Source organism: Chiroxiphia lanceolata, chromosome 2 (assembly GCF_009829145.1).
Source record: "Chiroxiphia lanceolata isolate bChiLan1 chromosome 2, bChiLan1.pri, whole genome shotgun sequence".
NCBI classification, from domain to species: Eukaryota; Metazoa; Chordata; class Aves; order Passeriformes; family Pipridae; genus Chiroxiphia; species Chiroxiphia lanceolata.
This window is the reverse complement of record NC_045638.1, coordinates 49,678,589-49,705,315: the sequence shown is the minus strand read 5'-3', so window position 1 is coordinate 49,705,315 and position 26,727 is coordinate 49,678,589. Positions and strand designations below refer to the sequence as shown.

Sequence of the window (26,727 nt, the reverse complement as noted above, 5' to 3'; positions counted from 1 at the left end):
ATTATCCCTATATATCCCTATATATAACATCCCTGTGTTGGTGTGCTGACAAATCTGTTGACCATGTGACCTGTGCTGACAAATCTTTACCACCTAAGCAATCTTGTTACAAGCTACTGCTGGCTATAGGAGGAAGATCAAGGTGTATTTTGAGTAGTTTTTAATTAATGTTGTAAATAATTCTGTGTGATGATATTTTACTCTTGCAACATAGAAGAATGAAGTCTGTGGTCCATTTTGATGGAAGGAACATTTTTAAAAGAATGTGTTGAAACTGGAAAAACTGATTTTCACAGAGCAACTGGAATTAGCAATAAGGCCACACTAATAAGAATACAGCATGATTTTTACTAGACTGAAGTAACATTGATATTGATATTTAAAGGCTCTTTTTTTTAGGATGTTTGTGTGCGTGTCTTTTGTATGATTTGATAAAAAGCCTTTGGTTGGAATACCCAGGGATATAACTAACATAGTATGATTTTTGTTCACAAATTTTTTGCCAGCATCTATGTTAAAGTTTCTGCCTTGAGTAGCAGCTAAAAGTACTATCAAGCTGCACTACTTTTTATAAAAGTATTTAAAAAAGCCTGAACTTATTTGAAATGCAAATATCATGAATTTCAGCCTCTGTAAAAAAAATACTTCAAGGATAAATAATTATGTGCATGTAAAAGTTAATATTCTTGACATCCTTCTGGTTTAAGAATACATAACTACATAACTTCTTTATTTTGAACAGAAACACAAAATGAATTTTATCCTGTACCACCTCCATACAGTGTAGCTACCTCTCTTCCTACTTATGATGAAGCAGAGAAGGCCAAAGCTGCAGCAATGGCAGCTGCTGCAGCAGAAGTTGCCCAACGAGTAAGTGATATAGTTCTGCTTTATTTCAGTTTTGTGAAACATGTTAGGCTAGTTAATTATTTATAACAATTGAGCCCATATTATGACCTATTACTAAAATAACAGTGGGCTGATGACTTAAATATTTTGGATGCTTAGGTTTTGTATAGACAGTGTAAGTTAGTTGTAAAGTACTGTGAAAAGCATATGATATTCACCTCTTCTGAGATGTAGCTGTTGTCCAAACAACTTTAAGAGCTAAATTTTGCCCTGTTTTAATAGTTTATCCTGTAATTTGTCAACTTTTAATTAGGTATCCACTACTAATGTTAATTTGTAGAGTTATTGCTGACATTTAGTGTTTTGTATAGTAAAAAAAATGACCAAAGGCCTTTAGAGAGAAAGGGCGAATTCCAACAGTGTGGAAGGGGCAAGACCCTACATGATGTAGATCTTTTTTAAAAGGAAAGGTCCCTGTTGTTTGTTCCATGGAAGTTCAAAGAAATGCTCCAAGTTCTTAAAACAAACAAAAAAACCATACACCACGAGTTATCATAAAAAGTAAATTAAGTAATAGGCATATATTCGGTGTTTATAGTTTTGAAAGAATTAACCTTATTTAGAGTACAATCTTCTACACAGAAAACTGATATGTGAAATTAGTAATAGGTGTTAGTTTTGTAAGCAAATTTCTTCTTTTCTCTTAAGATTTGAAATGTGGAAATTGTGCTGCTTGGTAGTATTGACCATAATATATGATACCCAAATAAGGCTTCTAGTGCTTTCACTAAAAATCTCTTCCTTGAGATCGAATGGGATTACGTTTGATATATATTTAAAATCTTACTGGCTACAGAGTGCTTGTGACTGGAAAAAACCCTCTGCTCACCCAGCAGGAGGCTGTTCCGTTCTTGACTGCAGCACAGTACTCAGTGCACAACACTCACTTCAAGGTATGCACAGCTAAAGCTAAAAGTGGATTTGTGTAACATGGTCAGTGAAGGTGTCCCACAAGTCTGTTTTACTAAATGCGGTAGGGAACCAGGGAGATCTGAATGGCTGCTTGCCACGTTTAAGCGGTGAGCTGATGATATCCAGCTGTAACATTTTAACTATGTAGTCTGTCCTTACTGTTCATCACATAAGTAAAATATTTGGTGAAATACTGGTCTGAGTGAAACCCTCAATCTGAAGTTACAAACTTGGAACATTAGCAACCCACACCTAACTTCTAGAGCACCTGTGGTGCAGCAGACAGGATGTGCAGCTCTCACAAGATTCTTGTTGTTTTTAACTTCATATGTCTAGAATCCTATGAAGCACAAATTTCAGACATAAAAGGAATCTTTCTTGACAACTCAGCCTGGGGTTCAGCCAATTTCGAGAATAAAGCTAAGCAAAAAATCCCAAACAAAAAATGTTTTTTTTTTTTTATCATGTAATTTTAAGCTTTTTTATTTTTACTTTGGAGAACTCTTTCTTAAAAGTTCAGGTCAGTGTGACAGAAACATCTTTTACCCTTCTTCAGACAGTCTGCCTGGTTTTGGTCAAACAACAAATTTTTGAAAAGTGAGTTTCCTCAGTTGATACATATGGCTTCAAATTTGGTGAATGTGTGGAGATTGTCTTGCATGAAAAAGTTGAGGCTGCTCATAGCTCTGAAGGGGATGGGACTTCAGATGTGCTGTTCCCAGAAAGCATTCTCAAACGTTTTGTGTCAGAGTGGGATTACAGAACTAAAAGTAGATACACCATATGGCTGCTTTGACTGTTTTTGGTGAAAACATTGGAACTGAGAAATAGCAATTTTTGGTGTACTCTGAAGTAGTTTTATTATTCTTGCCCTTCAGTTAGAAGTGAAGGGGAAAACCACTTGATTCAGTTGTCGTCAATGATAGGTGAAGAGAAGGACAATAGCTGACCGACCTTCTGAAGCTAATGTGTTGTGGGAAATTGGTTTTAGTTGAGTAAGGAGGTAACTGGCTCAAAGTGGACACAGGCAGGGATCAGAGAGGATGGGTCTTAAGTCAAAATAAGAAGAGGCAAAGGTGAATGGAGAGCAGCGGTATGGACAGAGTACAGAGATTTAAATGAGAAACAGAAGGGAAAAGGATAAACTGGGATTGGTGGAGAAAAGGACCAATTGGGGCTAAAATGTGGTACTGGTAAAGGAACTGAAGCTGGTGTGTGAGAAAAGAGGAGTAGGGAGAGAAAAGAAGTCTAGAGTTAAGAGGCCCTAGGAGAGTTGGGTACGGTGATGGAGTTAGAAGTAAACTTTTACAGTCTGCCTTGCTAGAACATACAGTAGAACTTGACATTCAAGAACTGCATGCTGACACCACAAGAATTTCACTTGCTTATGAAAAATCAGTAAGAACACACTATCATTCCCCCAAACTAGAAACTGAGTAAAAAGTTCTAGACTAATGACATTACTAAGTTAGTATCAGTAGTCTAGTCTACACAGTGTATCTGAAAGTCACGTTCTTGCTGGCTGCTGAAGAGCTCCTTTTTTTTTTTTTTTTTGTTTGTTTTAAGCGGGTGCATGCACACACACACAAGCTATATTAAAGAAAGAGTATTAATGTCACCAAGTTGGGATTTGGGGAAAAAATAGGAAATGCTGAAACTGCATTTCAGTTTTGTAGATGATATTAAAATTATGTGCAAGTGCAGTTTTAATTATTGCCATTTTAATTACCTTACCATGTGATACTGCCAGAAAATCCCTGCCTTATTTAATAACTCTGGACTTACACTGAAATCGATTAAGACTGTGTAATAAAACTGTCTCATACCGGCAGATGGCTGGAATAAGAAAGAAGGGTCTTGTTAGCTCTGAATACCTGCGGAATAACAGATAAGTGACTTAACTATGTAACAGGAGTGCACAGTTTGTTTTCTCACTTTCACAAGTGACAGCTGCAGACAGTATCTGACCTGTAAGTTACAGACTTTACAAAACATACACAAATGATATAATGTAGATTTTTCAGTTTTTATTTTCAACCTTATGAAATTAGTGCTCTTACAAATCTGAGCTCTGCAGTGTTGTGTTCCTCTGGTTTCTTCCTTGTAAACTGAGGATATATTGCTTCTTTACTGCAATAATGTGAACAGTTGAAAAAACTTATGTCATTTTGTTGCTTCGAGTGATACATGAAGCTGATAATTTTCATGGTATAGTCCAAAGTGTCCAGTGAAGAAGGTTACAAATCTACTCATTGAGCAAAAAAGAGGAAAATGGCTTGAAAGGGCAGCACATTTAATAAACAGCTTTTGTATTTTTTCCCCCAAATCATGTAGGGATCTTAAAAAAACCTTAATGTGATCATATTATATACTTCATCATAGGTCCTGCATTCACAGATATCATAGATAATATATTCATATAATATGAACAATCGAAACCTTTACTGAAAGTTTCAGCACTTGTTTTTATAGTTCTTTGTGTAGCTTATCTTACAGGAAGAGATTGTGTATTCCTTTTTAATGCTCCCAAATGTCTCATTGTATCAAAGAAATTGTACCAGCCTTGTGTCATCAATAGCGATAGCATTAGTTATCCTGGGTTTTCCTTTTCAAATTATCAAGGTCAGTTTTGAAAGGTCAGTTTAAATGGACAAAAGTATTGCTAACAGTTAAATGACTTATTTGTATGTTGCAATGAATGGCTTTTACTTAATGCTTTTCAGTTGCATTTGTCTTATGTTTTTCTGTTTTTACATGCTTAGCACGCCCAGTTTAGGGAATCTAGGAGTCTGTTTGATGAAATATTCCTCAGTCGTCCAGAGGTATGGTATAGTTCTCTCTAGTTTAGACTTCGCTATGAATTTTCCTGCTGGCAAACAAATGCTTCTGGAATTCATTGTGCCTTTTCCCCCCCACTGTTAATTTCTCCATATTGTTTTGTATGTTCAAGGTATCATCTATGGGGTTTATTAAGTAATTTGACCCTTTCGTAGAAGTTTTTTGCTGTAAACATTGCATTGGGAAGACTTATATCAATTTAGTGGTTCTTTACTTGATTAAAGGTGGTTGTCTCACTATATGCCATGCTAGATTTCAATTCGAAAGATGTTAAAAAGCATTGAGACCAAACAGTCCTCCTCTTGCAGAATACTCAGAGAGGGCTGGAGTTTACGGGGAATTAGTAGATTTGACTTCAGTAGATGCTGTGTACCATTTGATGTTCTTTTGCTTAAAGAAATTGTGTGACATGCCATTTATATCGATAATATAATTTGCTGTTTAGATGTTTCTCTGGTCATAGGAGCAATAAGTTTTCTGTTCGTACACGTCAGCTTATTTAGAAAGCAAGAAATACTGCAGTATGAAACAGTGTTACATACCATATAGATTTGTGTGTTGTGTTACATTCTTCTCATTAAGAAGAAAAAAATATAAAATATGCAATCTCATTGATAAAAAGGTCACTACCTAATAGAAGTTTTTTATTAAATTATGTTTAGCTCTAAGCATCAGCAGAGAGGACAGTAATTCTTCATTCCCATTTTCATTCGTGAGTGCATGGTGACAAACAACTAAATGTTGAAGAAAGACTAGGGCAGTTGACACCAGCTAGATCAAATGAGAACACTGTGAAAGACAGGCAGTATTAGTGGGACTTGAGCAGCGATCAGTTAGTGTTTTCTGTGTGCAGGACTGCTCATGAAACCTCATAGTCCTAAGTGATGTGGATGTAGGCTAAATGTAATTTAAGCACGGGAAAGTATTTAATTTCTGAAATGTTCTGATAATTTTTGTATGCCAGTTTTTGGAGACAGTAAATAGGACTCAGTTTACTGCTCCCTTTTGACATAGAGTGTGATAAATTACAACTTGTATACACTTAATACAACAGTGCCTACTTGCAAATGTGTGCTCTTATATTTGTGGGCTGTGTATTGACCTGTGTTTCTCATGTGTGTAAGCCTTAAAGAAGCCTGTGTGTACAGAGCAAACTGCTAAACTTGTTACCATAGTTGAGCAAAATTTTCTTATCTCTGAGGCAGCTTTTTGCATGGAGTATAATTCACAAATTGTTTTGGAAATGCCAGTATGAAGTACAGTAATTGGCAGACAGTTTAGAAAAAAGTCCGAAATTATAATATATGGGGTCTTGTAGACATTGTGAAATGAAAACTGAAAATATTTTTTGTTGTCCTGACTTGAAAAAGGAAATTTTGTGGCATGCATTTCAGATATAAACACATTCAAATGCAGCTCTTTGTTTAATGCCTTTTCAGCCCATCCTCTCCTTCCCTTCCCCCTGATCAGTCTTGTAGCTACAGCAAAGTTGAACTAAATAAACTAAAACTTTCATAGTCACTTATGATGACCATTTAGGGACATCTGAAATTATGTACTGTTGAATTATAGTCCCTTAAGATTGTTGTTCAGCTAGCTTGTTGTGGTTTCAGTGGAATTGTCTATGCGAATAGCAGTGTTTTTAAAGTAAGTTACCTGATGGAGTGTCTTCATTAATTAATCTGAAATACAGAGCACAGCTGGAATTTCACAGCCATGTTACTCAGGGTAAAGCTGACTGCCTTGAGTTGTTACAGGTTGTTGTAGGACATTTTTTACTTAATCTCTATACTCTGGTAAATTATTTTGCTCTGTTGACAAAAGGGAACATGTGGATCACTTGGCAGAGCTTTAGATCACTGTGATTATTTAATGCCCTGAATTGTAGTCATGAATGTTATTTCAGTAGTAAGTGCTTCTGGGTGAAATAGACAAGTAAATTTCACTTGAATTGATCTCTCTTGATTTCATTTGTTTTTATAGGTAATTTCTTGTCTCTGTTCTAATAAACTATGTTAATTTGAGCAAAAAATAAGAAAATAATATTACCTGTGCTTCTGTTTAGACCATATTACTGCTGCTACTGACAGCGTTATTTAACTTGTGTCATCCTGCATTGTTTTAATGTTACTCATTTAAATATAAAAACGGTGTATAATTTGTCTTAGTTTTCAGCAGACTCTCTTCAGTAGGTGCTGTTATTGTGGAAACTTTTACATTTGTCAGTCTACAGTCAGAGCAATGTTTTACCTGTTTTACATAGAACTGACATATGTAATATCTGCCAAGTTCTGTTGAAAATCGAGTCCTGAGAAACAAAACAAATTCTTACTTTCAGTATTTTACGGCCCAGTATGTTAACACAATGGAAGAAATCTCTGAATCATTTTGACTGACATCTCTGTTCTCTTTTGTTTGGCTTAAGTAATGTGCTTTTTGAGTTTGGAATACTTTTAGACACTTCTAAGGTGATTGCGCCCTCTAGTGACCCTAGAGGTTTTCTTTGCGTTGCTTATGTTTTTGTGTGGGCTGTAAAATTGTTTAGTGCAGTGCTGCTGCATCAGCAATTTATTTCTAAAACTTTTATTCTTTATTTAGGGAAGCATTAGAAGACTTTTATGGCAGGAAAAATATAGACCATACTATGCGATGACTTTTCAAAAAAATATTTAATAACTTGGCTACATATCAAGACAGTTACAGTTTAAAAAAAGATTTATGTTGGTTTTGATTGTCAAAGTACTAATCTGAAATAACTTTTAGCTTCACTTAAGATGAATAGGCAATATGTACATATCTTCTACAAAAACTTTTACAGACAGTTTGGGCTTTGTCAATATAAGCAACAAATAAGACTTGTTTTATAGTTATAAATTATTTTTCTTTTAAACTTCCTTGATGTGGACATGTTACAGAAATGTCAGTTTTCTTCTAGCTTTAGAAACGTGATTAATACTTTATCCTATAGATAGTTATTCTAAACTTTTCACTAAATTATCACTAACCTGTAAATCCAGGAAGAAGAGTATCCACCACGGGATGATTTCAGTGATGCAGATCAGCTTAGAGTGGGCAATGATGGCATCTTCATGTTGGCATTTTTCAGTAAGTTATCTTGTATCCCAGACCTACTGAGGTATATCTTAATTGTACCTTTTTTCTGTGGAATATTAAAGAGAGCTGTGATAAATTGCATTAATGTACTGTAATGAACACATTTTTCTACCTGTACCCAGATATAAACACTTTGTGTTCCAGATGTAGCAAATATGTTTCTTCTTTTTTTTTTTTTTTTTGTGGCATCAGTCACAGATAAGGGGACAAAGCAAAATCATAGTAAATGCTTGGAAGCCTAGCAAGGCTGCACTGTTACCTGTGAACTGTGAAATTCTGTCATCTTTTAGTTGGACCACTAACTTGAATTAAAGGCTAGATCACAGAAATCTGGCAATTGATTTTTAACTAGAAAAAAATTGAGAGAATGGTGATGTGCTGTATGAAAGTTCCTGGTGTTAGCATAGTGAGTTAAATAGCCATCCATCCATATGGTGGATTTTTGGAAGAAATCCAGCCATACTCATTTTCAGGTTGCACTAACCACTGGCATATAAAAATGCACTGTCTTCAGGTAACCTCTGATTGCAAGCACCCCTTCTGTAGCACTTCGTCACATACTATGTGTGCATGTCTTGTAACTTACACGATGCATTAAGCAAAGTTAGATTTAGCAACTAGAAGTTATTTCTAGAAAGAAGCTGCATCTGTTTTGTCCAATTGCTTATTTCCTTCTGATTTGTAAGGATATTTTCCCTTTCTGAAATAAATGTGCTTGATAGCCTGGATGGAATCTTGGTCTTGAGGATCTGTATGTTCTTTTTAGAATTCATTAGGATGAAAGCTGGTTGATTATCCGCTGAAATCTCCTTTATGTCTTTCAACCCATCTCATAGTTCTTTTTTCTGTAATGTTTTTTGCAATTTCTCTATTTAACTGTTACAGCTGCAGGTTACAAAGCTTTCATGAAAGTTATGATGTACTGGGACAATGTGGTGTTTGCATCTTGGGATAAAAATACATGTCTGCCTCACATAGCAAATCTATAAATACATTTATAGGGTAACAAAGTGGATTTTGTAGACTGACCTCTTCCTGTAGTTGGACCACAGAAAGGGTATATATTCTTGGGGCAAAGGGAGGTATGACTTCATTTTTATTTTTCCTTTATTTCCCTCCCCCCCTGCTTTCCTATGTGCTATTACTTTTTGTATTTAACCTGTTTAGGTTCTGTATTGTGTGAATTTGTTCTTGCTCTTAAATCCTGGTTCAGGTCTTCATTAGCACTGCAGTTGGAGGTCAAGGGAATTGTTTGTTTTAATGTGTCTTAGGTCCTTAAAGTCACAGTTGTCCAAATCTACGTGTCCAGAACCTTGTGTCTGCCTTTATCTATCCATGTTTATGTGGATAAACTGGCAGCTTTCTCTTCAAATAAATGTTTAACTGAGTCTGACTGCACAGAGCACTAATTTTACACTTTTGGCAAAAATACTCTGTAGATCGTACTTTTTCTTGATTATTCTGAGACTGTTACTGCAAACTTCACTCACATATGGAAATTGATAAAGTTTGCTTGTTGTCTGTTCTCATAGTATGAGGAGTTCACAAAAAACTCATGGCAGTTAGACCTGTAATACTGATTTTCAGTAGTTTTTCTTAGGAAAGTTGGAGAACTAGGTGAACAATGAGCTCAACATAATGAGGGTATATTGTAAATAGCAGACGGTGTATTCGTGTCCTTCCAATAAGGAGATAATGTTGATGTATGTAGAATTAGGAGAGCAGGAATTAAAATGAAATTTACAGTAAGGCTATCTTTTTTGGTTTTTTTTTCAGGGTGGGGTATGTTTAAATGCTGTGAGTAGGGGTGGCAGATCACAGGGAGCCTAAAATAAGTTCCCTCACTTAGCTAAAATGTAGGAAAACTGGATCAGGAACTGTTCTCTAGTGAGAGGAGCATGAACAAATGCCTTGTTCCAGATGTGTACTCCCACCTTCGCTGCTGACTGTCAACTACAGCCTTGGTGGAAAGATCTCAGGGTTTGGGAGGAGGGTGAGATGCCTTTAAGAATAACAGTAAGTTAATGTTCTTTAATTTCATTTTATTCAAGTGAAGTATAGTAAGATAAACTTCTTACTGAGCTTACCTGCATATTGCAACCACTTACTGATATGTAGCCACCATCTAGTGGTAGCTGCCCAAGTTGCATAAAATTGCTGTCTAGAGGCCATCTAGTGGCCAGGTCTGTTTGGTTTTTTTTTTGGTTTTTTGTTTGTTTTAGGAGCTGGTGCATGTGAGTTAAAAACCTGTTTCCCATCTAAGTTATAAAGTACTGTTCTGTTTAGCATAACTAAAGAGAGTGAGACAATATACTCTAAAGAATAAAAGTCCTTTGTGTGAATAACTGGGGTTTTTTCTGCTCGATTCAGAAACTTGGTGTTAAAACTTGGAAAATGACCCATTTTATTTGTAATAAATTGATCATATTATGATCAATTATTCATTGTTGTTACTCTGAAGTCTGGTTACGTTGGTGAGACTCTGCTCTCTAATGGTCAGGGCTTGTGTCTATCAGTTTCTCATTTTGATGTAAATAAATATTTTAGTGAATATATTCATTTTGCTGTGAATGCAAAATGCAAAAAAAATTCGCTATCAGACCACTTCATATATTTTTTATATTATGTATTTTTAAGTGGGCTGTGCCTTATAGAGCATAGTAGAAACTTTCCAGAATGCCAGAGGATATTATTAATAGGTGAGTTTCTCGGAGTAATTTTTTTTGAATGCACAACAAAAGAGAGGAATTTCTGAACTCTTTCTTTCCATTTTGAACACAGATGTAATCGTGATAATACAAGTAACTGTCATGACCAAAGGGTTCGTTTTCATGCTTAATCTGCCTTTAGTGGAAGTTTTTTAAATTATGTCTGATAGGCTCATCCTGGTATACTATCTGAAGGAGCTCCTTTTGGATATTAATAAAGGGCTTATATGCTTGTCTTTTGTATTTAAGGAATGCTTTAGAAATATCAACCAGCTTTTTTTCCTGTGAGCCCCAAGAAGAATTGCAGAGCTCATCCGGATTCTTGGAAACCATGTAAGGGAGTTTTGGGTTGTCCCTGCAATGTAGGAAAAATGAATATTAATTTGAACACCACAGATGGGTTAATAAGGAGGAAGAAATGGAGAAAATTGGTCAGTCATGCAGCCGAAGTTCTCATACAGAGATCTGATTTGTTCTTTTTGAGCATCTGGGCAATTTAAGCACTGTATACAACTCATACCAATAAAGTCTTTCACGGGGAAATGTAAATGTACATGTTGTCCTAGATGCTATATTGGAACAGATAGTAATCATACCGAGATTTTGTAGACTAATGTTCATACAGTTTTCAAAGCTATTAGATGCCTCAAACAAACTTCACACTGCTAGGGATACCTATGTTGAGGGTTTCAAGAGGACCCAAGATGGAAGGCAGAGTTGTTGTGCAAGCTTAGGGTGAACATAGCCTCCTGGTGTATGCTTCCTGAGGAGCGGGAAGTGTGGTTAAATGTCCTGTGGGAGGATTCCTCTGTGTGAATTAAGGAAACCTGACTTCTGTATGTCTACATCTCAAACGTTATGCAGGTTTCCCTTAGTCATGCAAGAGAAACTGAGGAGAAGTCACTTGACTAAAATTTTGGATGTTGGAAGGAGATAAAGGAACTGTTCTGTGAGTGCTTATTTCTGTCTGGTTATTAGGAGAGCCTGGCTGACCTTCATACACAATCACCTAACATCTCTTACTGTAGAAAGAATTTGACTTATAGTTTCTCCGTATGCACTAGATATAATACAAAATATTTGGAATTCTAGTTGGGCATTAAGACAAACTTACCAATAAGGATAATGAAGCAATAGGAATAAATTGACTAGGAAAGTTTCTGAACATTAATCGCTAAGTAGAAAAAAAAATTGTCTGTTATCTGTGGAAGCTGATAGCCACTACTTCTAGCGATCATTATCAATATGTAGGTGAGCCCTCAGGAAGAATCAAAAACATGTTACAGTTGAAGAATGGAATAAATTCTGTGCAGAAATGGGAAGAAAAATTTCTAGTGGTGAATGAAGATCTGGAGAGTATTATGTATTGTTGCAGTATACTTAGTAAGTCTAGGCCAGCCATGAAGCATTAAGATCTTTGGTGTTTGCTATATATTAAAAGAGTAAGCAATTGGACAAATTGTGGAATAAAGAATATAACTGAGCATGGTTGCTTTTTGTATTTGTAATTGCCATTATAATCTTATAATATAATCTTGAACCATGGTTAAAATTTGGAACCAGCATAAGTCTTCGGACTGGTTTTGCTGGCTTCTTTTCATGATGCTGAATACAAACTTAAGGTAGGTGATAATTGTGTGGCTATGGAAAGCTGAGTAAAGATCAGCAAGTGAAGTGCAAGAACAACTGGGGGAAAAGCAGATTTGGTGTAATATGCTTGACATCGTTTCATCTCCTGATGAATGTACAACTCAAAACTCTTATGCTTTGTATTTTGGCTGAAAACCTTAAAGAGAAATACAGCATAAATGTGGGTGCTGCATTGGATACAAGAAGACTTTTTATTAGAAAAAACCTTTAGTGCAACCTTCCTCCCAAAAAAACAACTTACCTGTGTTTCATCATGAGTTTTGTGGTCATGAGGAAATAACACTATTGTTTATATTCTTCTTATGTCAGTTACATTGATAGAGACTTACTCTCTCCTCTCGGTGTTACTTCAGGAGTGACACTCAAAAATGATACTTTTATCAGTCTCACTTGTCTCTATGGTGCTAGAGTATCAAAGGAAGATACTGAAATCATGATGCCAGTGCAGTCAACCTGAGTTTCATCTAAATGTCTGAAATTCATTAATGTAAAGTCAACAGTAGTTCAAAGTTGGGCTCAAGTAGGAATGTAATCACTCTTGGGATAAGAAACCATTCTTGTTGCAGAGTGGTGTGTTTTGCAGTGGGTGTCTAGAAGATGCTCACAGAACCTGGCTGCAGGAAGACAATGGACAAACAGAAGTTAAGAATGCTTTTTTTAGTTAAAACCATGATGTGGTTGTAGCAGCTCATTAGGCTTTCTATCTCAGTGTTAAGAATGGCTTTCCTTATGGTAGCATGTATTAGTGTCACAGCAGGTATATTGTCTGTGCGGGAATCTCATGGGAGCTGAAGTGATATGAAGGATGAGGTCATCTCTTTAACAACTGAGCAGTGTCATTTACATTTCACAAAGTGACTGGTTGCAGACAAATAGCGGAGGATACATTTGTTACAGCTGTACAACTTAGTTGTTCCTAGTAGATAGAGAAGCAAGTTGGTAATTTTAGAGAAATTAATAGATAGTTCGTTTTACTAGTCACTGTCCTCTAGAGTCTATTTTCTCCCTCAGCTTGGTAAGGGAAACCTGTGCTGTAGCTTCTCTATAGCAACATAGGGTTGAAAATATGAACAACTTTAACTGCAAGAATTAATAATTAGTTGAGACAGTAATTAACTGTAGTAACTCTTACCAGGCGCAGTGTAAGCGATAAAGCTCAGAGAACTTGCATGGCTGGCAGAAGATACACATGGATACACATGATGGAAATAGATATACAGATAGGCAAATGAGGTTAATCTTGATGTAGAGAAAAGCAATTGGAAGGAATTTCAGTCTGCTCAAAAGCAGGAGATGCATTTCTGAATGCAAATAGTGTCTTTTGCAAACAGAATGAGACAAGGAGGATGATTTTTGGAGTAGCAACAGGATGTGGAATGTGAGAGAGAAGTAATGGGAAAGACTGGAAACATGTAGATATTATTGTTGCCAATCTTAAGTTTGTTAAAATGATGCAACAGCAAGGCAATATTGGGAGAATCTCCCTAATATATTGTCTGAGTTTTACAGAGGTGGAAGTAACATTCCTTATGCTGCTGAAGACAGGGAATTTTGAATAGGTCCTTACTGTACAGTTTTTCTAGCAGATGGTTACAAATAAAAACTTAAATAATGAGATTTTTCTTCTCTGTATGCCTCACTTTTACTGGGATGTTTGAACTTCCATAGTCTGCAACTTTTGTATAGTTTGTCTTGGCTGCTTATATAACTTGATGGAACAGCACACTGATTAAAGGAGAAAAGAACTTACTCTGAACAACATTGGAACAGGCTGATGCCTCTTCTTTCAAGAGCTGGGCAAATAACTCAGTATTAAATATCCATCAAATACTTCTCCAGTGGCTGTAGATTCTATTTTGAATATTCCTTTAACTTTAGTTGAAAGGAGGGTAAAATTGTCATTGTGTTTGACTTAGATTATAAGAACTAATTTTCTCTCCTCATGTATTTATGATTGGGAAATCTCTAATTTTTATAAGGCATGTACAAATGAGTTCAGCTACAATAGTTTTTTTTTATATATAACTATTAAATATATAGAATATTTAATACATAACTATTATAACTTATTAGTTTTATATTTATAACTATTAATTTTAATATATAACTATTAAAATTGTACATATTCTTTAGTCTGTGTAGTCCATTGGAAGCACATCTTTCTTCTGCCCTTTTTAACATACATGTCTTTGGAGCCATAATCACAGTCACCCTTTGTAGCTTGAGTAGTGGGGAGAAAGAGCAGTGGACTCCTGTGCTGAGACAAGAACAGAGGATGCATTCAATAACATTTGGAGAGCTTGCTTAAAATAGGGAAATCCTATTTTTAAAACAGCGTAATCAGGCTTTCTCAAATATAAGTTCTTTATCTGTGTTTTGGAAAGATAGATAAATGTTAGGGTCACAATTTTGCTCCGTAGTTTTTTTTTTTTTTTTTATACCAATTTGAATCAGCGTTTATTTAAAGGTGGTGGTGGTGGTTTCCCCCCCTCCTTTTTTTTTTTTTTTTTAAAGATTAGTAATTAGTATAAAAGTAAGAATTCTCATTGCCACCATCTATTGCCTGTGGCTCTGACCAAAGCAAGATGTTTTCTCACTTGTACTACATGACTATGTTGATGTGAAGTCTTCTAAAACTTCTCTTGGAACTTCAGTGTCTTTACAGTTCATGGAATTCCACTGCAGTTTTACAGACTAATTCTGCATTTGTGGGCAAATCATGCCATCTTCACATGGATTGTTGAAGGAGTTGTAACAAGATTTTAAATTATAAAAATAGTGGTTGTTTATAAATAATGCTTCAAAATTTACTTAAGGAAAACTACTGAGCAGTTTTCTGTTCTTAGTGTTCTGCATTCAAACTTTAACTGAAAAGACAGACTTTTTTCCTGTAGTGATTTAATGTCTGAGTTTTATGTGGCTAAGTTTGGGGATTTAAAACATTAAGGATTTGTATGCAGGGGTTTTGTTTCCCTTTGCCCCTCTTCCATTCCTTCTTTCCTCTTCTGTGGTTTTTGTGTTTACTGTGGAGTTCCCTAAGGTTTTCAATTTTCCAGTGTCTTGTTCTCTCCAGAACTCTCCTGAGTTGTCTTCTTACAACAACTCCTGCAGTTCTTCTATTTGGTCGTTTTCAGATACGCTCACTGACTCCCAGAGCTGGGACATACCCTAATTGTGAATTCCCACACCTTGATGTAATACATGCAAACTGAAGTTGATACAGATGATGATGATGTTGATTGCCAAGTACATGTGCAGATATGAAACTTTAAGTTATTAATCTACTGAGAGTTGTATAAAATTGTTAATTGGAGCAATAGTGGTAGTTATGCTCAATATCCTTTTTGTTCCTTGATTTCTTGAGCTTCTGTGTAAAACTCCTAAGGCTTCTTATATCTTATGCTTGAATATAGATCTAAAGGAGAAGACAGTCACCCATGAAACATCAGCTTCTCACCTTATCTTCATTTCTACACTATGTTTACAGGGCAAGAGTGAATACTTTTATTCCTTTTGATCCAAACTGGATAAAGCTGAATATACAGCCTTGGTACATGCACGTATGTGTGCATGTAACTATGTTTTTGGTTATAAAAATGTAGTGAGGGTTTTTTTCTTTGTTTTAATCCGAATCTTGTATGTTAAAATTCTTTGTGTGAATTTGCCCTTCATCTCTAGTGTAGTCTGGTTAGGTGTCTGTTGCAATGTAATGCTTTATTTTATGTTGGCATTTTCTCTTGTGTAAAGTAGTAGGTTCCAGCCTGTTTACCATTTGCTTTGTCATTAAGTGACTACACCATGGGGAATGTCTGGGTTCAAAGTCAATCTCTGAAAACCTGAATTACTGGAAGGGAATTAACTGTGTAAGCATGTCCTTAGTAGTTTAAAAGTGAAATTACTGTTAAGTCTGTTTGCTTAGCTATACAGATTAACACAAGCTACTGTTTCTTTTATTTTATAGTGGCGTTTATTTTCAACTGGATTGGATTTTGTTTATCCTTCTGTATAACAAATACTATAGCTGGAAGGTATGGTGCAATCTGTGGATTTGGTCTCTCCCTGATCAAATGGATTCTCATTGTACGGGTATGTTTCTTGATTCACAGTGTACAGACTTTGTTTGTAGAACAAACCCATAACAATTTATTCAAGGCTGTATGATAAGAGAATTAAAAAACAGTATGTTAAATGCTAGTGCTTAATAGAGAGCCTAGAATTTTCCTAACTTTGTCTTTAGAGAGAATTTACTTGCTGTATAATATATGCTTACTAAAGATGAAACTTAATCTATTTTTACCTGACATAGCATTTGATGTTCACATTTCCACTAAAATAAATGCAGAATGACTCATTCTTTGCACAAATATTTAAAAGTCTAGAGGAAGCGGAGCAAGTCCCTAAAATATCACTGGTATTATAGCGTCCTATATGAAAGATTTATAAATGTCTTGACCTGTTGGGAAGGAATATCACAAAACATTTCTTCCTTACATTTCATTCTTCTATTCCTTGTAAGATACCCATCAAATCAAGTAAAAATTAAATATGAAGTTATTCACATTTTTACCATCTTACATGTTGGATTTCTTGATATTTTCACTGCAAGACTAGATACTTTTCTGAAAGGTGCATTAGCCAAATGGAAGTTACTTAGCTGACTAAGTGGATGCTAGACAAAATGTAATGATTCTTTCTGAGCCTGAATTCTGTGTATCTGAGACACAACATTTAAAATCTCATCCCTTTTAATGAAGAAAGATATCTTGGATAACTTAGTTATCTTTTATGTTCTGCCAGTGATGATTTTTTTTTTTTAATTTTATTTTTTTCCCCCCTTTGTGTGTGTTAGTAACTGAAGTTGATTTGCTCTTAGCATGATAGTATGAAAATAGTAGAGAGATTGTGTGGTCCTTCTGGGACATGTACTGCATCCTTCTTGGAGGTTTTTTTTTTTAATTTCCTTTTTGGTCCTTTGGAGCTGGGGAATGCTACTGGACCAGATGTAATTCTGGTATGTTTGTTGGAATTCAGGTGTTGAGATGGAATTTATCTTAATGGAAAGAGAAGACATGAATTTTTCAACTATGCATGGGGATATTTTCAGCTTGCCTTGAAGCATACTAATCAGAGGGCAGAACTTGCTCATTGTGTCAGTTTTATTATTCCTCTCTGCTTGAAAATGTGCTCATAACAAACACAAAAATTAGTATGTGTTAAACTTCCTGAAGGATTACTGTGTTCTAGACTATAATTAAATAGGTTTTTTTATATAATGTTTTATAATGGTTTTTTTCTCATAGTGAAGATTACCGTACTCCTGTGTTATCTCCCTTCCTAGAGACAACAGCAGAAAGCTGATGAGGTGTATGTCGACAGTTGTTTTAATGGTGACACACAAGCAAGGATGTGTGCACAAAGTGGCTTTGTTCCTTTGTTTCAAATTCCTCCAAAGGCTTGTATTGCCCTTTCTCACTCAGGTTCAGTAGTACAAAACGTTATAGTGACTAAACAGCCTGAGTTCACATATACTCTCTCTATCAGTTTTTACTGGGTGTGGCATGGATGGAGAGAGCCTGGAGAATAAAAGCACAGTTTTGCTGTTGGGGAAATTCTACAGCCATAGCTGATTCTGCCCGCAGAGAGTGTGAGAGTAATGCACATAGGCCAGTATTTGATTGTTGCAGTAAATCTTCTTTCCAACTAAATGAAGTTGTAATTTTTAAAAAAGTGTATTGAGATATATATATATCATAGAATCAACCAGGTTGAAAAAGACCTTCGAGATCATCATATGTGTGTGTGTGTGTGTATATAGAGAGAGAAAGAGAGAATTGAAAATACTGGTTATCAAGTAAGATGGAATTAATATTGTTATCAAAATCCCGGGAATTGAGTATTTATATGGGGATAATGTGAATACCAACTCTTTAATTGAACTTAATAGTTCTGTTTATTCATATTTTTTTATTGGATTGATGCTAGAAATGAATACAGTACAGGATCAAACCCTCAAATAATTCTCATGATCTGGCTTTATTCTAGGGGAAATGTGGATTAATTGAAGAAAAAAACCAGCTATATCTAGAGTTTTTAAAGTATCTTGGATTTTTATCTCTTTGTATATGTGGCCCAGTTTCCACTCTTTCTTCCCCCCTACTTCTTGGTTGATATACTGAAGTGTCCTAGAAATGGCAAATAGGAAGCACTCTGGTAGGATGCAGTAAACATACTGAATGATATCAGGATGGAAGCATATGAAAAGTGTACAGAACTACTAAGTAGATTATTTTATTCCTTCTGGCAACTTTTCACACATCTCTCCATTTCTACTCATTATGTGAGTTTTGGAGACATTTGATTAGCCTTTTTATCAGTGAAGCGTGAAGTCTGGAGTCTGGTAAAGGCACAGATACCTGTCTCCAATACCATCACACCCTGCCTTCCAGCTGCCTTGCACATCACAGGGAGGACAAAACTGTCTACCATGGTCACTAACAGGAACAGCTGAAATGCCACTTCAAGGTTCATTTAGTTGTGTTCAGCTCACTGCTGGGAACTGAATGCTGGTTTGAAAATGAAAAGACTTTAATGAGTTGGGGGTCTTTATGGGGTTGGTATTCTTGGCAGCGATTAACAGTAGGGGGTATACAGAAGGTCAAAAGCTCTTCTTTTGAGGGGTCAGCAGAACATCCCTGTCTGATAAGATTAAACTAATGTGGCTTTTCGTGTTAATATCTAAAGCAGCAGGCTGCTGTAATGTGTTTGGGATGGTAGGCACTGGGGGGAAAAGAAGAAAATCAACAAGTGGCAATTCATTTTAACAGAAAATGTAACATGACTAGCAAGTAATACAAGGGTTTTTTTCATATATATATATATTCTTTTATATACACACACACATACGTGTGCGTTTTTTAGATATTTTAAATAACTTTGCCACAGACCAGCTGACACTGGATGAGTTCTTTGTGTATTAAACTGCTGCACAAATACCAGTTTTGCGTTTTAGCAGGATGCCTTTTATTTAAATTTGCTCTTTCCTCCATGCTTTCTGTATTTGTGTAGTGTGTTAAATGTGTCTTAGTCATCTGTCTTACTGCAGCTAAGCCTCGTATGAATTTCAGTTTTCAGATTATTTTACTGGATATTTCAATGGACAGTACTGGCTTTGGTGGATATTTCTTGTACTTGGTAAGTGGCAATTGAATTCATTTCTGTTTTGATGTGGAAGTATTCAAAGATGAATCATGTCATCGTAAGTAAGAGTTCTGTAACATGTTTAGCTATGTGTTTTTCTTTACCTGCTGATAGTTTTGTGTGTTGTTTTTATTTCCATAGTATTCACAAGGTTATTGGTTACCATAGTGGTGTTATTATGTGAACTGTGGACTATTCAAATAACCTTCAACTCAAAAAATTTTGCTCTACATAAGTGATTATGTATTTAACTGAGACTTGTAATTTATGCTTTTTAAGCTACTTCTGCTGATCTAGTGGTGCAGAACTGTGTAACAAAATTTTGGTTTTATGTAGAGTACATACAGAAAAGTGATATATACTTAAATGTATAAACCTGTATGTCAAGTATTAAATTTTAAGAATTGTGACTGATCTCAGGAAGGTGGAGTCTGATATTTTGTGCACAGGTCACGAAATGTCCTTTTCAAGTCCTTTGAAAGGCATACTGCATCAGTAATTTCTCAGTAGGATGAGAGAATGGCTTCATGCTTGCTGATCACAGTGCTCCCATGATGTCAGCTTTCTCTTAAGAGGTCTGTCTTCCCGTGTTCAAAGTCTTATGTGCATCAAATTCTGCTCTTCTCTCTGTTTTTAATGAGGATATACCAAACCCCAAGCACTATACCTTTTCTCCTACTGTGAATTTTGTAATTTGAATATGGCATCTGAATTATTTTCTTTTACAGAAATGAATGCTACTATCCGTTTTATTTTCTGTTTCCAGCTCTGGAAGCACAGTAAACTGTTGCTGATTCAGTAGGTGGCACTCTTCCCTTTGAGTCAATTGACTTAAATGGCTAACAGTGAATGTTAGAATGAAATGCTGTGTAAATTAAAAAAAAAAACAAACAAAACAACCAACGCTGAGATTTTGAATGTTTGACTCCTTATTTATCTTGAAAGAAATGCCAAAAGTCTTAAAGGACATTACCGTTATTTGCCTTTTAGTAGTGTTTGAGGCCATTCATCAAACTTCCTAATACCTTGCTCGACTGTTGTGCACTTTATAGCTTGAAATATGTAGAAACTCCAAATATTCAACACATCACAGCATCAGTCCCTTGAACGCTTTTTCATATTGTTTGAGGTGATTGTGTTGAAGTAGGAAGTGAAATGACTCTTTGCAGGTACAAACATCTCCAGTTAAGTCTTTGATTAAAAGCAAACCTTGTGGTGCCTGAGATTGAGGTTTGACACTTTTTTTCACTAGGATGAAAATATTGTGTTCTTCCCCAACACCTTCCCCCACCATGTCCATGGAAAAAGCTATAGCTCTTCTTTTCACTAGTCTTTTGCAGCACATGTTCAGAAAGAAGCTCATTTTAATTTGGGAAAGCCTTATTTTTGGTCTAAAGTGTTTGAGGATTTATTTTTTTTTTTTAAATCACGAAGTTTAGGATATGCTTTGCATATGCTGTGAGGCATTCAGTATTCATCCAGCAGTCAGTGTTCCCTTGTCTTACAAATGTTTTGCATGAAATACGACAACAATGTTTTTAAACTGATAAAGTGGATATACCAAGATTGCTGGAACACCACAGAAGGATTTGACCCAACAAAGCTACTTAGCAGGACATGAAGGAGTCACGGGAACACTGCCAGCCAGATCTGCGTTTTGTTGGTTCGGATAAATTTTCCATTAGACCACGTGAAGTAGCATGTCCAGCATCTCTTCAGAAGTGAATGAGCTGTAGTCTTTTTTTATAGCCCTTTGACGTACTTGAGCCCACCTACTGCCATCTCCTCTCTTCTGGTGTTCACCTATTGGTTTCTATTCCCTTTCCTTCTTTCAAAATCTGACAAAAACTGCTAACATGTCACAGAAAAGTGAAGTGGTCGATTTCCTAGGAGCTGTCATGTATGGGGAACAAATTGGAGAGAGACAATTCAAATTTTCAAATTTAAATGTTAGGCAGTGTTTCTTTTTGAGGAACACAGTGTAAAGTGGGATGGTTTTTTTCCTTCCCTAAAGAGAGAAATATAAAATATGAGTTGAACTTGGACTTGTTTTCCAGCATATGTAATGCAGAAAATATGCTATCAAACACCTTAAGAGCCGCCTGCCCTCATTTTGCTGTTTCAGCTGCTTTTCAGTTGAATGTGGGACTACCTCTGGTAATGTCAGGGCAGCAGCTTTTCTAGTAGACTTGTGATCCGCATCTTACAGCTTTCCTCTCTCTGCAGAATTCACCTTAATCACAGAGACGTTTCTGGCTTAGGTAAAGTTCCCCTAGTTAGCAGATCATTCTCTGTCATTTTATTGTTTCTCTGTCTGTCCTAATGAAGCTTTGGCTTAAAAAAAAAAAAAAAGAAAATTAAAAAAAATGCAAGCAAAAAGCATTTACAAAAGAAATTATCATAGCAGAAAATCAGGGGCTCATCCAGGACAGCAGGAAGAAATAGCATCATGTAGGAAAGAGGAAAGAATTAAATTCTTTGCTAAACTTGTTAAACCTCAGTTTGAATTTTCCTTTGAACTTTTGGAATCTTAATACATATGTGTATCTATACACATAGGCATATATCTCCAAGATACTGTTGCAAATGAACTTCTCTGTGACTAGTGTGTGCATTTCTTAGCTGAAATTTGCTTTCAAATGCAGTTAAATGGAAGTATTTTAAAACAGTTTTAAATGTGGAGTTAACAAAAAATGTTCTCTTAACACATTTTGAGTAATTTTCTCTGACAGTTGTTCTTCTTCCTCTTGGAGAGGTGTTTTTTCCTGAATGGTTAAATCTCAAGTCATAATCTACCATAGCTTAGTACTGGCTTGCTTCTAGAGCAATCCCTACCTTCTGTCTTCTCTTTTTTAAACTCTTTTGACTTGCAAGATGTTTATCTTACACATGTCTAGAGGTACATTTTGTGGTTCAGGTAGTCTTCTAACACACTAGTAATTTACTTTGAGAATTCTAATTGAAAAGAATGTGCAAATCATATCCTTTTGTTTTTCAGGGTTTTTTTCTTCTTTCTAAGTATTTTCATGCAGTCTTTTTAGCAGATGATACTTGAACCCAGAATGACTGTAAAATTTCGGCAAAATTTTCCATAAAACTGAATCGTCATCACAAGATAAAAGCTGACTTTTTTTGTTGAATTTGTGAATGATACCTAAAGACCTTTCTTTACTTTGTATAATCTAGGTTTAAAAAAATTATGTTAAAAAATAACATGGGATAGTGTGTCCTTATGTTAATATACTTTATTTTGTGCATTTTCTACACTTTCAGGACTCCTCCTGTTCTTTCGAGGCTTTGTTAATTATCTTAAAGTCAGAAATATGTCTGAAAGCATGGCAGCTGCTCACAGAACAAGATTTTTTTTCTTGTACTAAAGGTAAGCATCTTTTATCTTTCCCAGGAAAACAGAGACGAATGAAATATTAAAAATAAATAAACTATTGACACAAAACAGCAATTACATGTTTTTTGAACATCTGTCATGAATACTGCATATATTCTTCATGGACTTGGTGGTATGTGAAGTCTCTTATTTGAAAGTAAATAATGCATCTTGTTGCCTCTAGTCCTCCCTTGAACTAATGTTCAGTAACAAAAATGAAGAGGAACATTTTGTTTTTCCGGAGCAAGAAACAGTATCTGCCGCCTGTCAGGATACTGTCCTTTGTGTTGGAAAACTGGCTTTAGTAGTCAACCTGTTGTCAGCAAGTTTGGAAGCACTAATCTGCCTGCATATTAAATCTGATTGACATGGGTTTGAACATGCAAACAATAGATGAGCATTGTCTCTCTTCACACGACTGGATTACGACAGTCATGTACAAGTATGATTATTGTGTATGCAACAATGTGCTTTATGTATCCTTCAGGTAGCTGACTAATCAGTCTGGCACATATCCACTCTTTTTTTTTTTTTTTTAATACTTTTTATCCGTTAAGTGGATTTATTGGACTTCACTATGTAACTTCAACCAGGGGTCTTTATTTATGTTCAACTTCTTTTATTTAAATTGCATGATGAGATAAATTTAAGCCTAGAAATAAGTACTACAGCATTTTCATTGCTCTGCACTTTGCAAAATGCTTAAAGACTGTTTTGACTTTCCTGAGAAGCTGTGTTTGCTGTAAAAAAAAAAAAAGTTTTTGTAAATTTTCTCCAGGATTGATCACAGGATCAATATTAATTAGCCAACAGCACATTATTGAAGCATGTAAAAAAAAAAAAAAAAAAAAGGACTGTATATGTCTAAAATAACCTAGCTCATTTTATTCCTTTTATATAAGACAGTGATATACATTTAAAAACAGGTAATGATGAGTATCTGTGCTATACAATATGCACTTGATCGTGGAAAAATCTGTTAACCTAACTATAGCATAATATTTCTCTTTCGTGTGCCATTTTGTCAAAATTATGTAGTAAGTTAATTAACTGAGGCATATATTGCCTTTTAGTAACCAATCTAAATTAGCAACTCCATGGAAGTATTTCCTTCTTGCAATAGTTACATATGGCTTCTTAGTGCTGTGTATAATCTCTTCAGAATACTGAAATTTGTAGAGACAAGGCTGAAAATATCTGTTAGCTTTCAGTACAATAAAGTTTTAAAATGCTACTTTTAAAAAACAGTTGTTGGGACTAAACGGTCTTTGAGAACTGTAGCTTGAAGAGAATAATGAGAGTGTAGGATAATGTCGTCTGGGATTCCTTGCTCTTCTGCAGTTAAAGTTCTGCTTTGGGACAAAACAGTCTTTAATCCAGCATAAACTGAAGTTAATGAGTTGTCCTATCTAAGTTCAGTGGCTTTGAATTTTTCCTTTACCTATCACCCCACTGAGATGTATCGGTTGTGGGCTGATAAGATCTATGGAATGTTTGTAGAGCTGATATTTACAATATTTACAATATCAACAATATTTGTAATATTTATAAATATTATGTTTTTGAAGCATCTTAAGTACTGAAACAGGAAGTTCAAATTAATGGCTATCACACTATAATGTCCTTATCCTTGCACAGACAGGTAGCTTCATCTACAGTGACTCCTCTACAGTGACTGTTAAGTTTTAGTAAATAACAAATACAGTTAGAAAATATTCTCAGTTATTCTTTTGAAATCATAACAAAATAACAGTAAAGTTTGGGGGGTTTTTCTCCCATCTTGACATGGGGGAGTAGGGAGGCTACTGTTTTGCTGAAGTTCAGGTTTGCTAGTCACTTCATAGTGCTATTCTAGTGGATCATGGTGGTGAACTGAAGTACAACTCTTTCTTTATCTCTAGACTGCATCGAACAGACATTCCTTTCCAGTGCTGGTGTGAAACTTCCAGATGATGTGTAACCCTCCAAGTTAATAAGACAGAAGACTACTAAAACAGGAAGACAAATTAGTGAAGATATGGCTTTAAGAATGAATGACAGGATGCTTTATGCTCAAATACCAGTTCTGGTCATTCTAGTAAATATTTATTATTGCTGCCTTTTTTTTTTTTTAGCACATTTGTATATGTGCTTATTAAAAAGATAATATTGAAGTAAGAACAAACTATCTGTAAGTATAGATTAGGTACAGTCAGACTCAATCTGTGCTTGTTGTGTCTGAAAGATTTAAGTGGTAACTTATTTCACAGCTTCTATGTACCACTGACTTGGTGATCTGAACTTTTGAGTAAAATGAAATGCATTAAGTGATTCAGATTAACCAGTTCAGACAAATTTTTTTTATATAATTTAGATTCATCTAATGATTGTATAGAACATTTTTAAGTTTACTAAACCCCAAAGTTCCTTGTTGTCACAAACTTGTATTCACCAGTATTTTATCAAATTCAAAACAACATACTGGTTTGCTTAAAAATTATAAACTTTGAGTTCCCTGTAAATAATTCTACATAAATGACTGTTGGAATTGCTTCTTAGGAAATATGTCAAAATATATTTTGTAACAGCATATTCTCTAAATTTTGTTTAATCTTAGAGCTATATACATATTTTTTGTTAATTGGCTATTAAGGGTATAGTTATTATTAGATGTAATTTTGGAGGTTTGCATTCTTGATTTCAGTATAAATACAACATCCACACTGAGGACTTCTCAAAAAAAGAATCATATCGCTATCTTATAATGCTTGTTTAGAATAAATACTTTGCCATTTCATAAGAATAAACTAGTTTAAATGCAAGGTAATTTGGGAAATAATCTATGAGGGGAAAAAAAATATTTCAAAGCTCTGAAAGTACAAAATGTGTGTTGCACCTCTCCCAGTATTCATTTAAGGTATACCATTACTTTCTTATAAATATCATCTCTTTAAGGGGTACTGTCTACTGTTCATGCATGTGTGGTTTCTTTTAAAGTTTATGAAATTTATGCGTCTCATTAAGTAGGAGAATACATCTCTCAGTCCTTTGTACAACTGGAATCTCAGTTGCAAAAATGCATTGGTTGTTGATTGCACCTTTGAGGGGGAAAAAAATACAAATACTTTCCTGCAGTTTTTCTTTTTATATTAGAATTCTACCTTTTTATTACTAACATTAAAGCCAGTGGGGTTTGTTGTGTTAAGCTAGTTCTGTATTGACTTTTGTATCTATAATGAATGTTTAAAATATATGTATGTAAACTGGTCACATTATTTTCCTAATCTTTCAGAGATACAGATAGTGACTAAAATTTTAGGGGCACCTCTACTTCTCTATGGAAAGAAGAAAGTTAAATATTACGTTCAGTATCTTATTGGGATTTCCTTCTAAACTTATCTGTTTTTCTCTGTTATTTTACATTCACTGTCCAGATGAAAAAGAAGTGGATAATAAAGCATTGCTTTGTTTTGCTAATTAAGACAATGTTTTTTGGGATTTTTTGTGTACTTCATGTTGAAAAATGCGGACTGCAGTATTTGTGTCAACATGTAATTATAGAAAAATTACTTGACAAAATAGGTGCTGACCAATCCTCTCTTCTCTTTCTCATCTCATATTTTATGTGAAGAAACTGTTAGGACATTTCTTTTAAGAAGTTAATGTGACTCTGCAAGGCATGCAGTATCGCCTCATTTTCTGTGCTTACCAATATCAACTAGTACTATCTTCCAACTATATCAATTTTCCCATATTATTAAGTAGCAGACTTCTGATAGAATTATTTCTGTTTGGTCCACTGCACTTTACAGAAAGCTTTATACAGATATTTCGTGTACTACCTTGGAAAAATTGTCATTTGGACAGAAAGAATATGTAGAGTTAAAAATGTACATGTTATCTAATCCTTTCTGGTTGATGCAGCAGTTTGGAAGCCTGAAATCTCATCAGCAGGAGGAAGGGAACTGGGACACTGTTTTCAAAGACTCTGCAATCTATTCCAGATGTGTCAAATGCTGCATATTTTCCTTGCTA

At 35.1% G+C, this 26,727-nt stretch overlaps 1 protein-coding gene across 3 annotated transcripts in view; it reads left to right on the top strand.

Annotated features, from left to right (window-relative positions):
- The window catches only part of NDFIP2 (Nedd4 family interacting protein 2), a 45,883-nt gene extending 19,710 nt beyond the window's left edge, over window positions 1–26,173 (top strand). Inside the window, exons 3-9 of one of the 3 annotated variants that reach the window (XM_032678582.1) lie at window positions 743–870; window positions 4,584–4,643; window positions 7,677–7,764; window positions 16,093–16,217; window positions 19,256–19,322; window positions 22,602–22,707; window positions 24,619–26,173. In XM_032678582.1, the coding sequence (XP_032534473.1) occupies window positions 743–870; window positions 4,584–4,643; window positions 7,677–7,764; window positions 16,093–16,217; window positions 19,256–19,322; window positions 22,602–22,705 (572 nt within the window). In that variant the 3' untranslated portion in view covers window positions 22,706–22,707; window positions 24,619–26,173. Of the gene's footprint in view, window positions 1–742; window positions 871–4,583; window positions 4,644–7,676; window positions 7,765–16,092; window positions 16,218–19,255; window positions 19,323–22,601; window positions 22,708–24,614 lie in introns of all 3 variants that reach the window. The other 2 variants (XM_032678581.1, XM_032678583.1) reach the window with 2 other exon arrangements.
- Window positions 26,174–26,727: the final 554 nt, after the last annotated feature.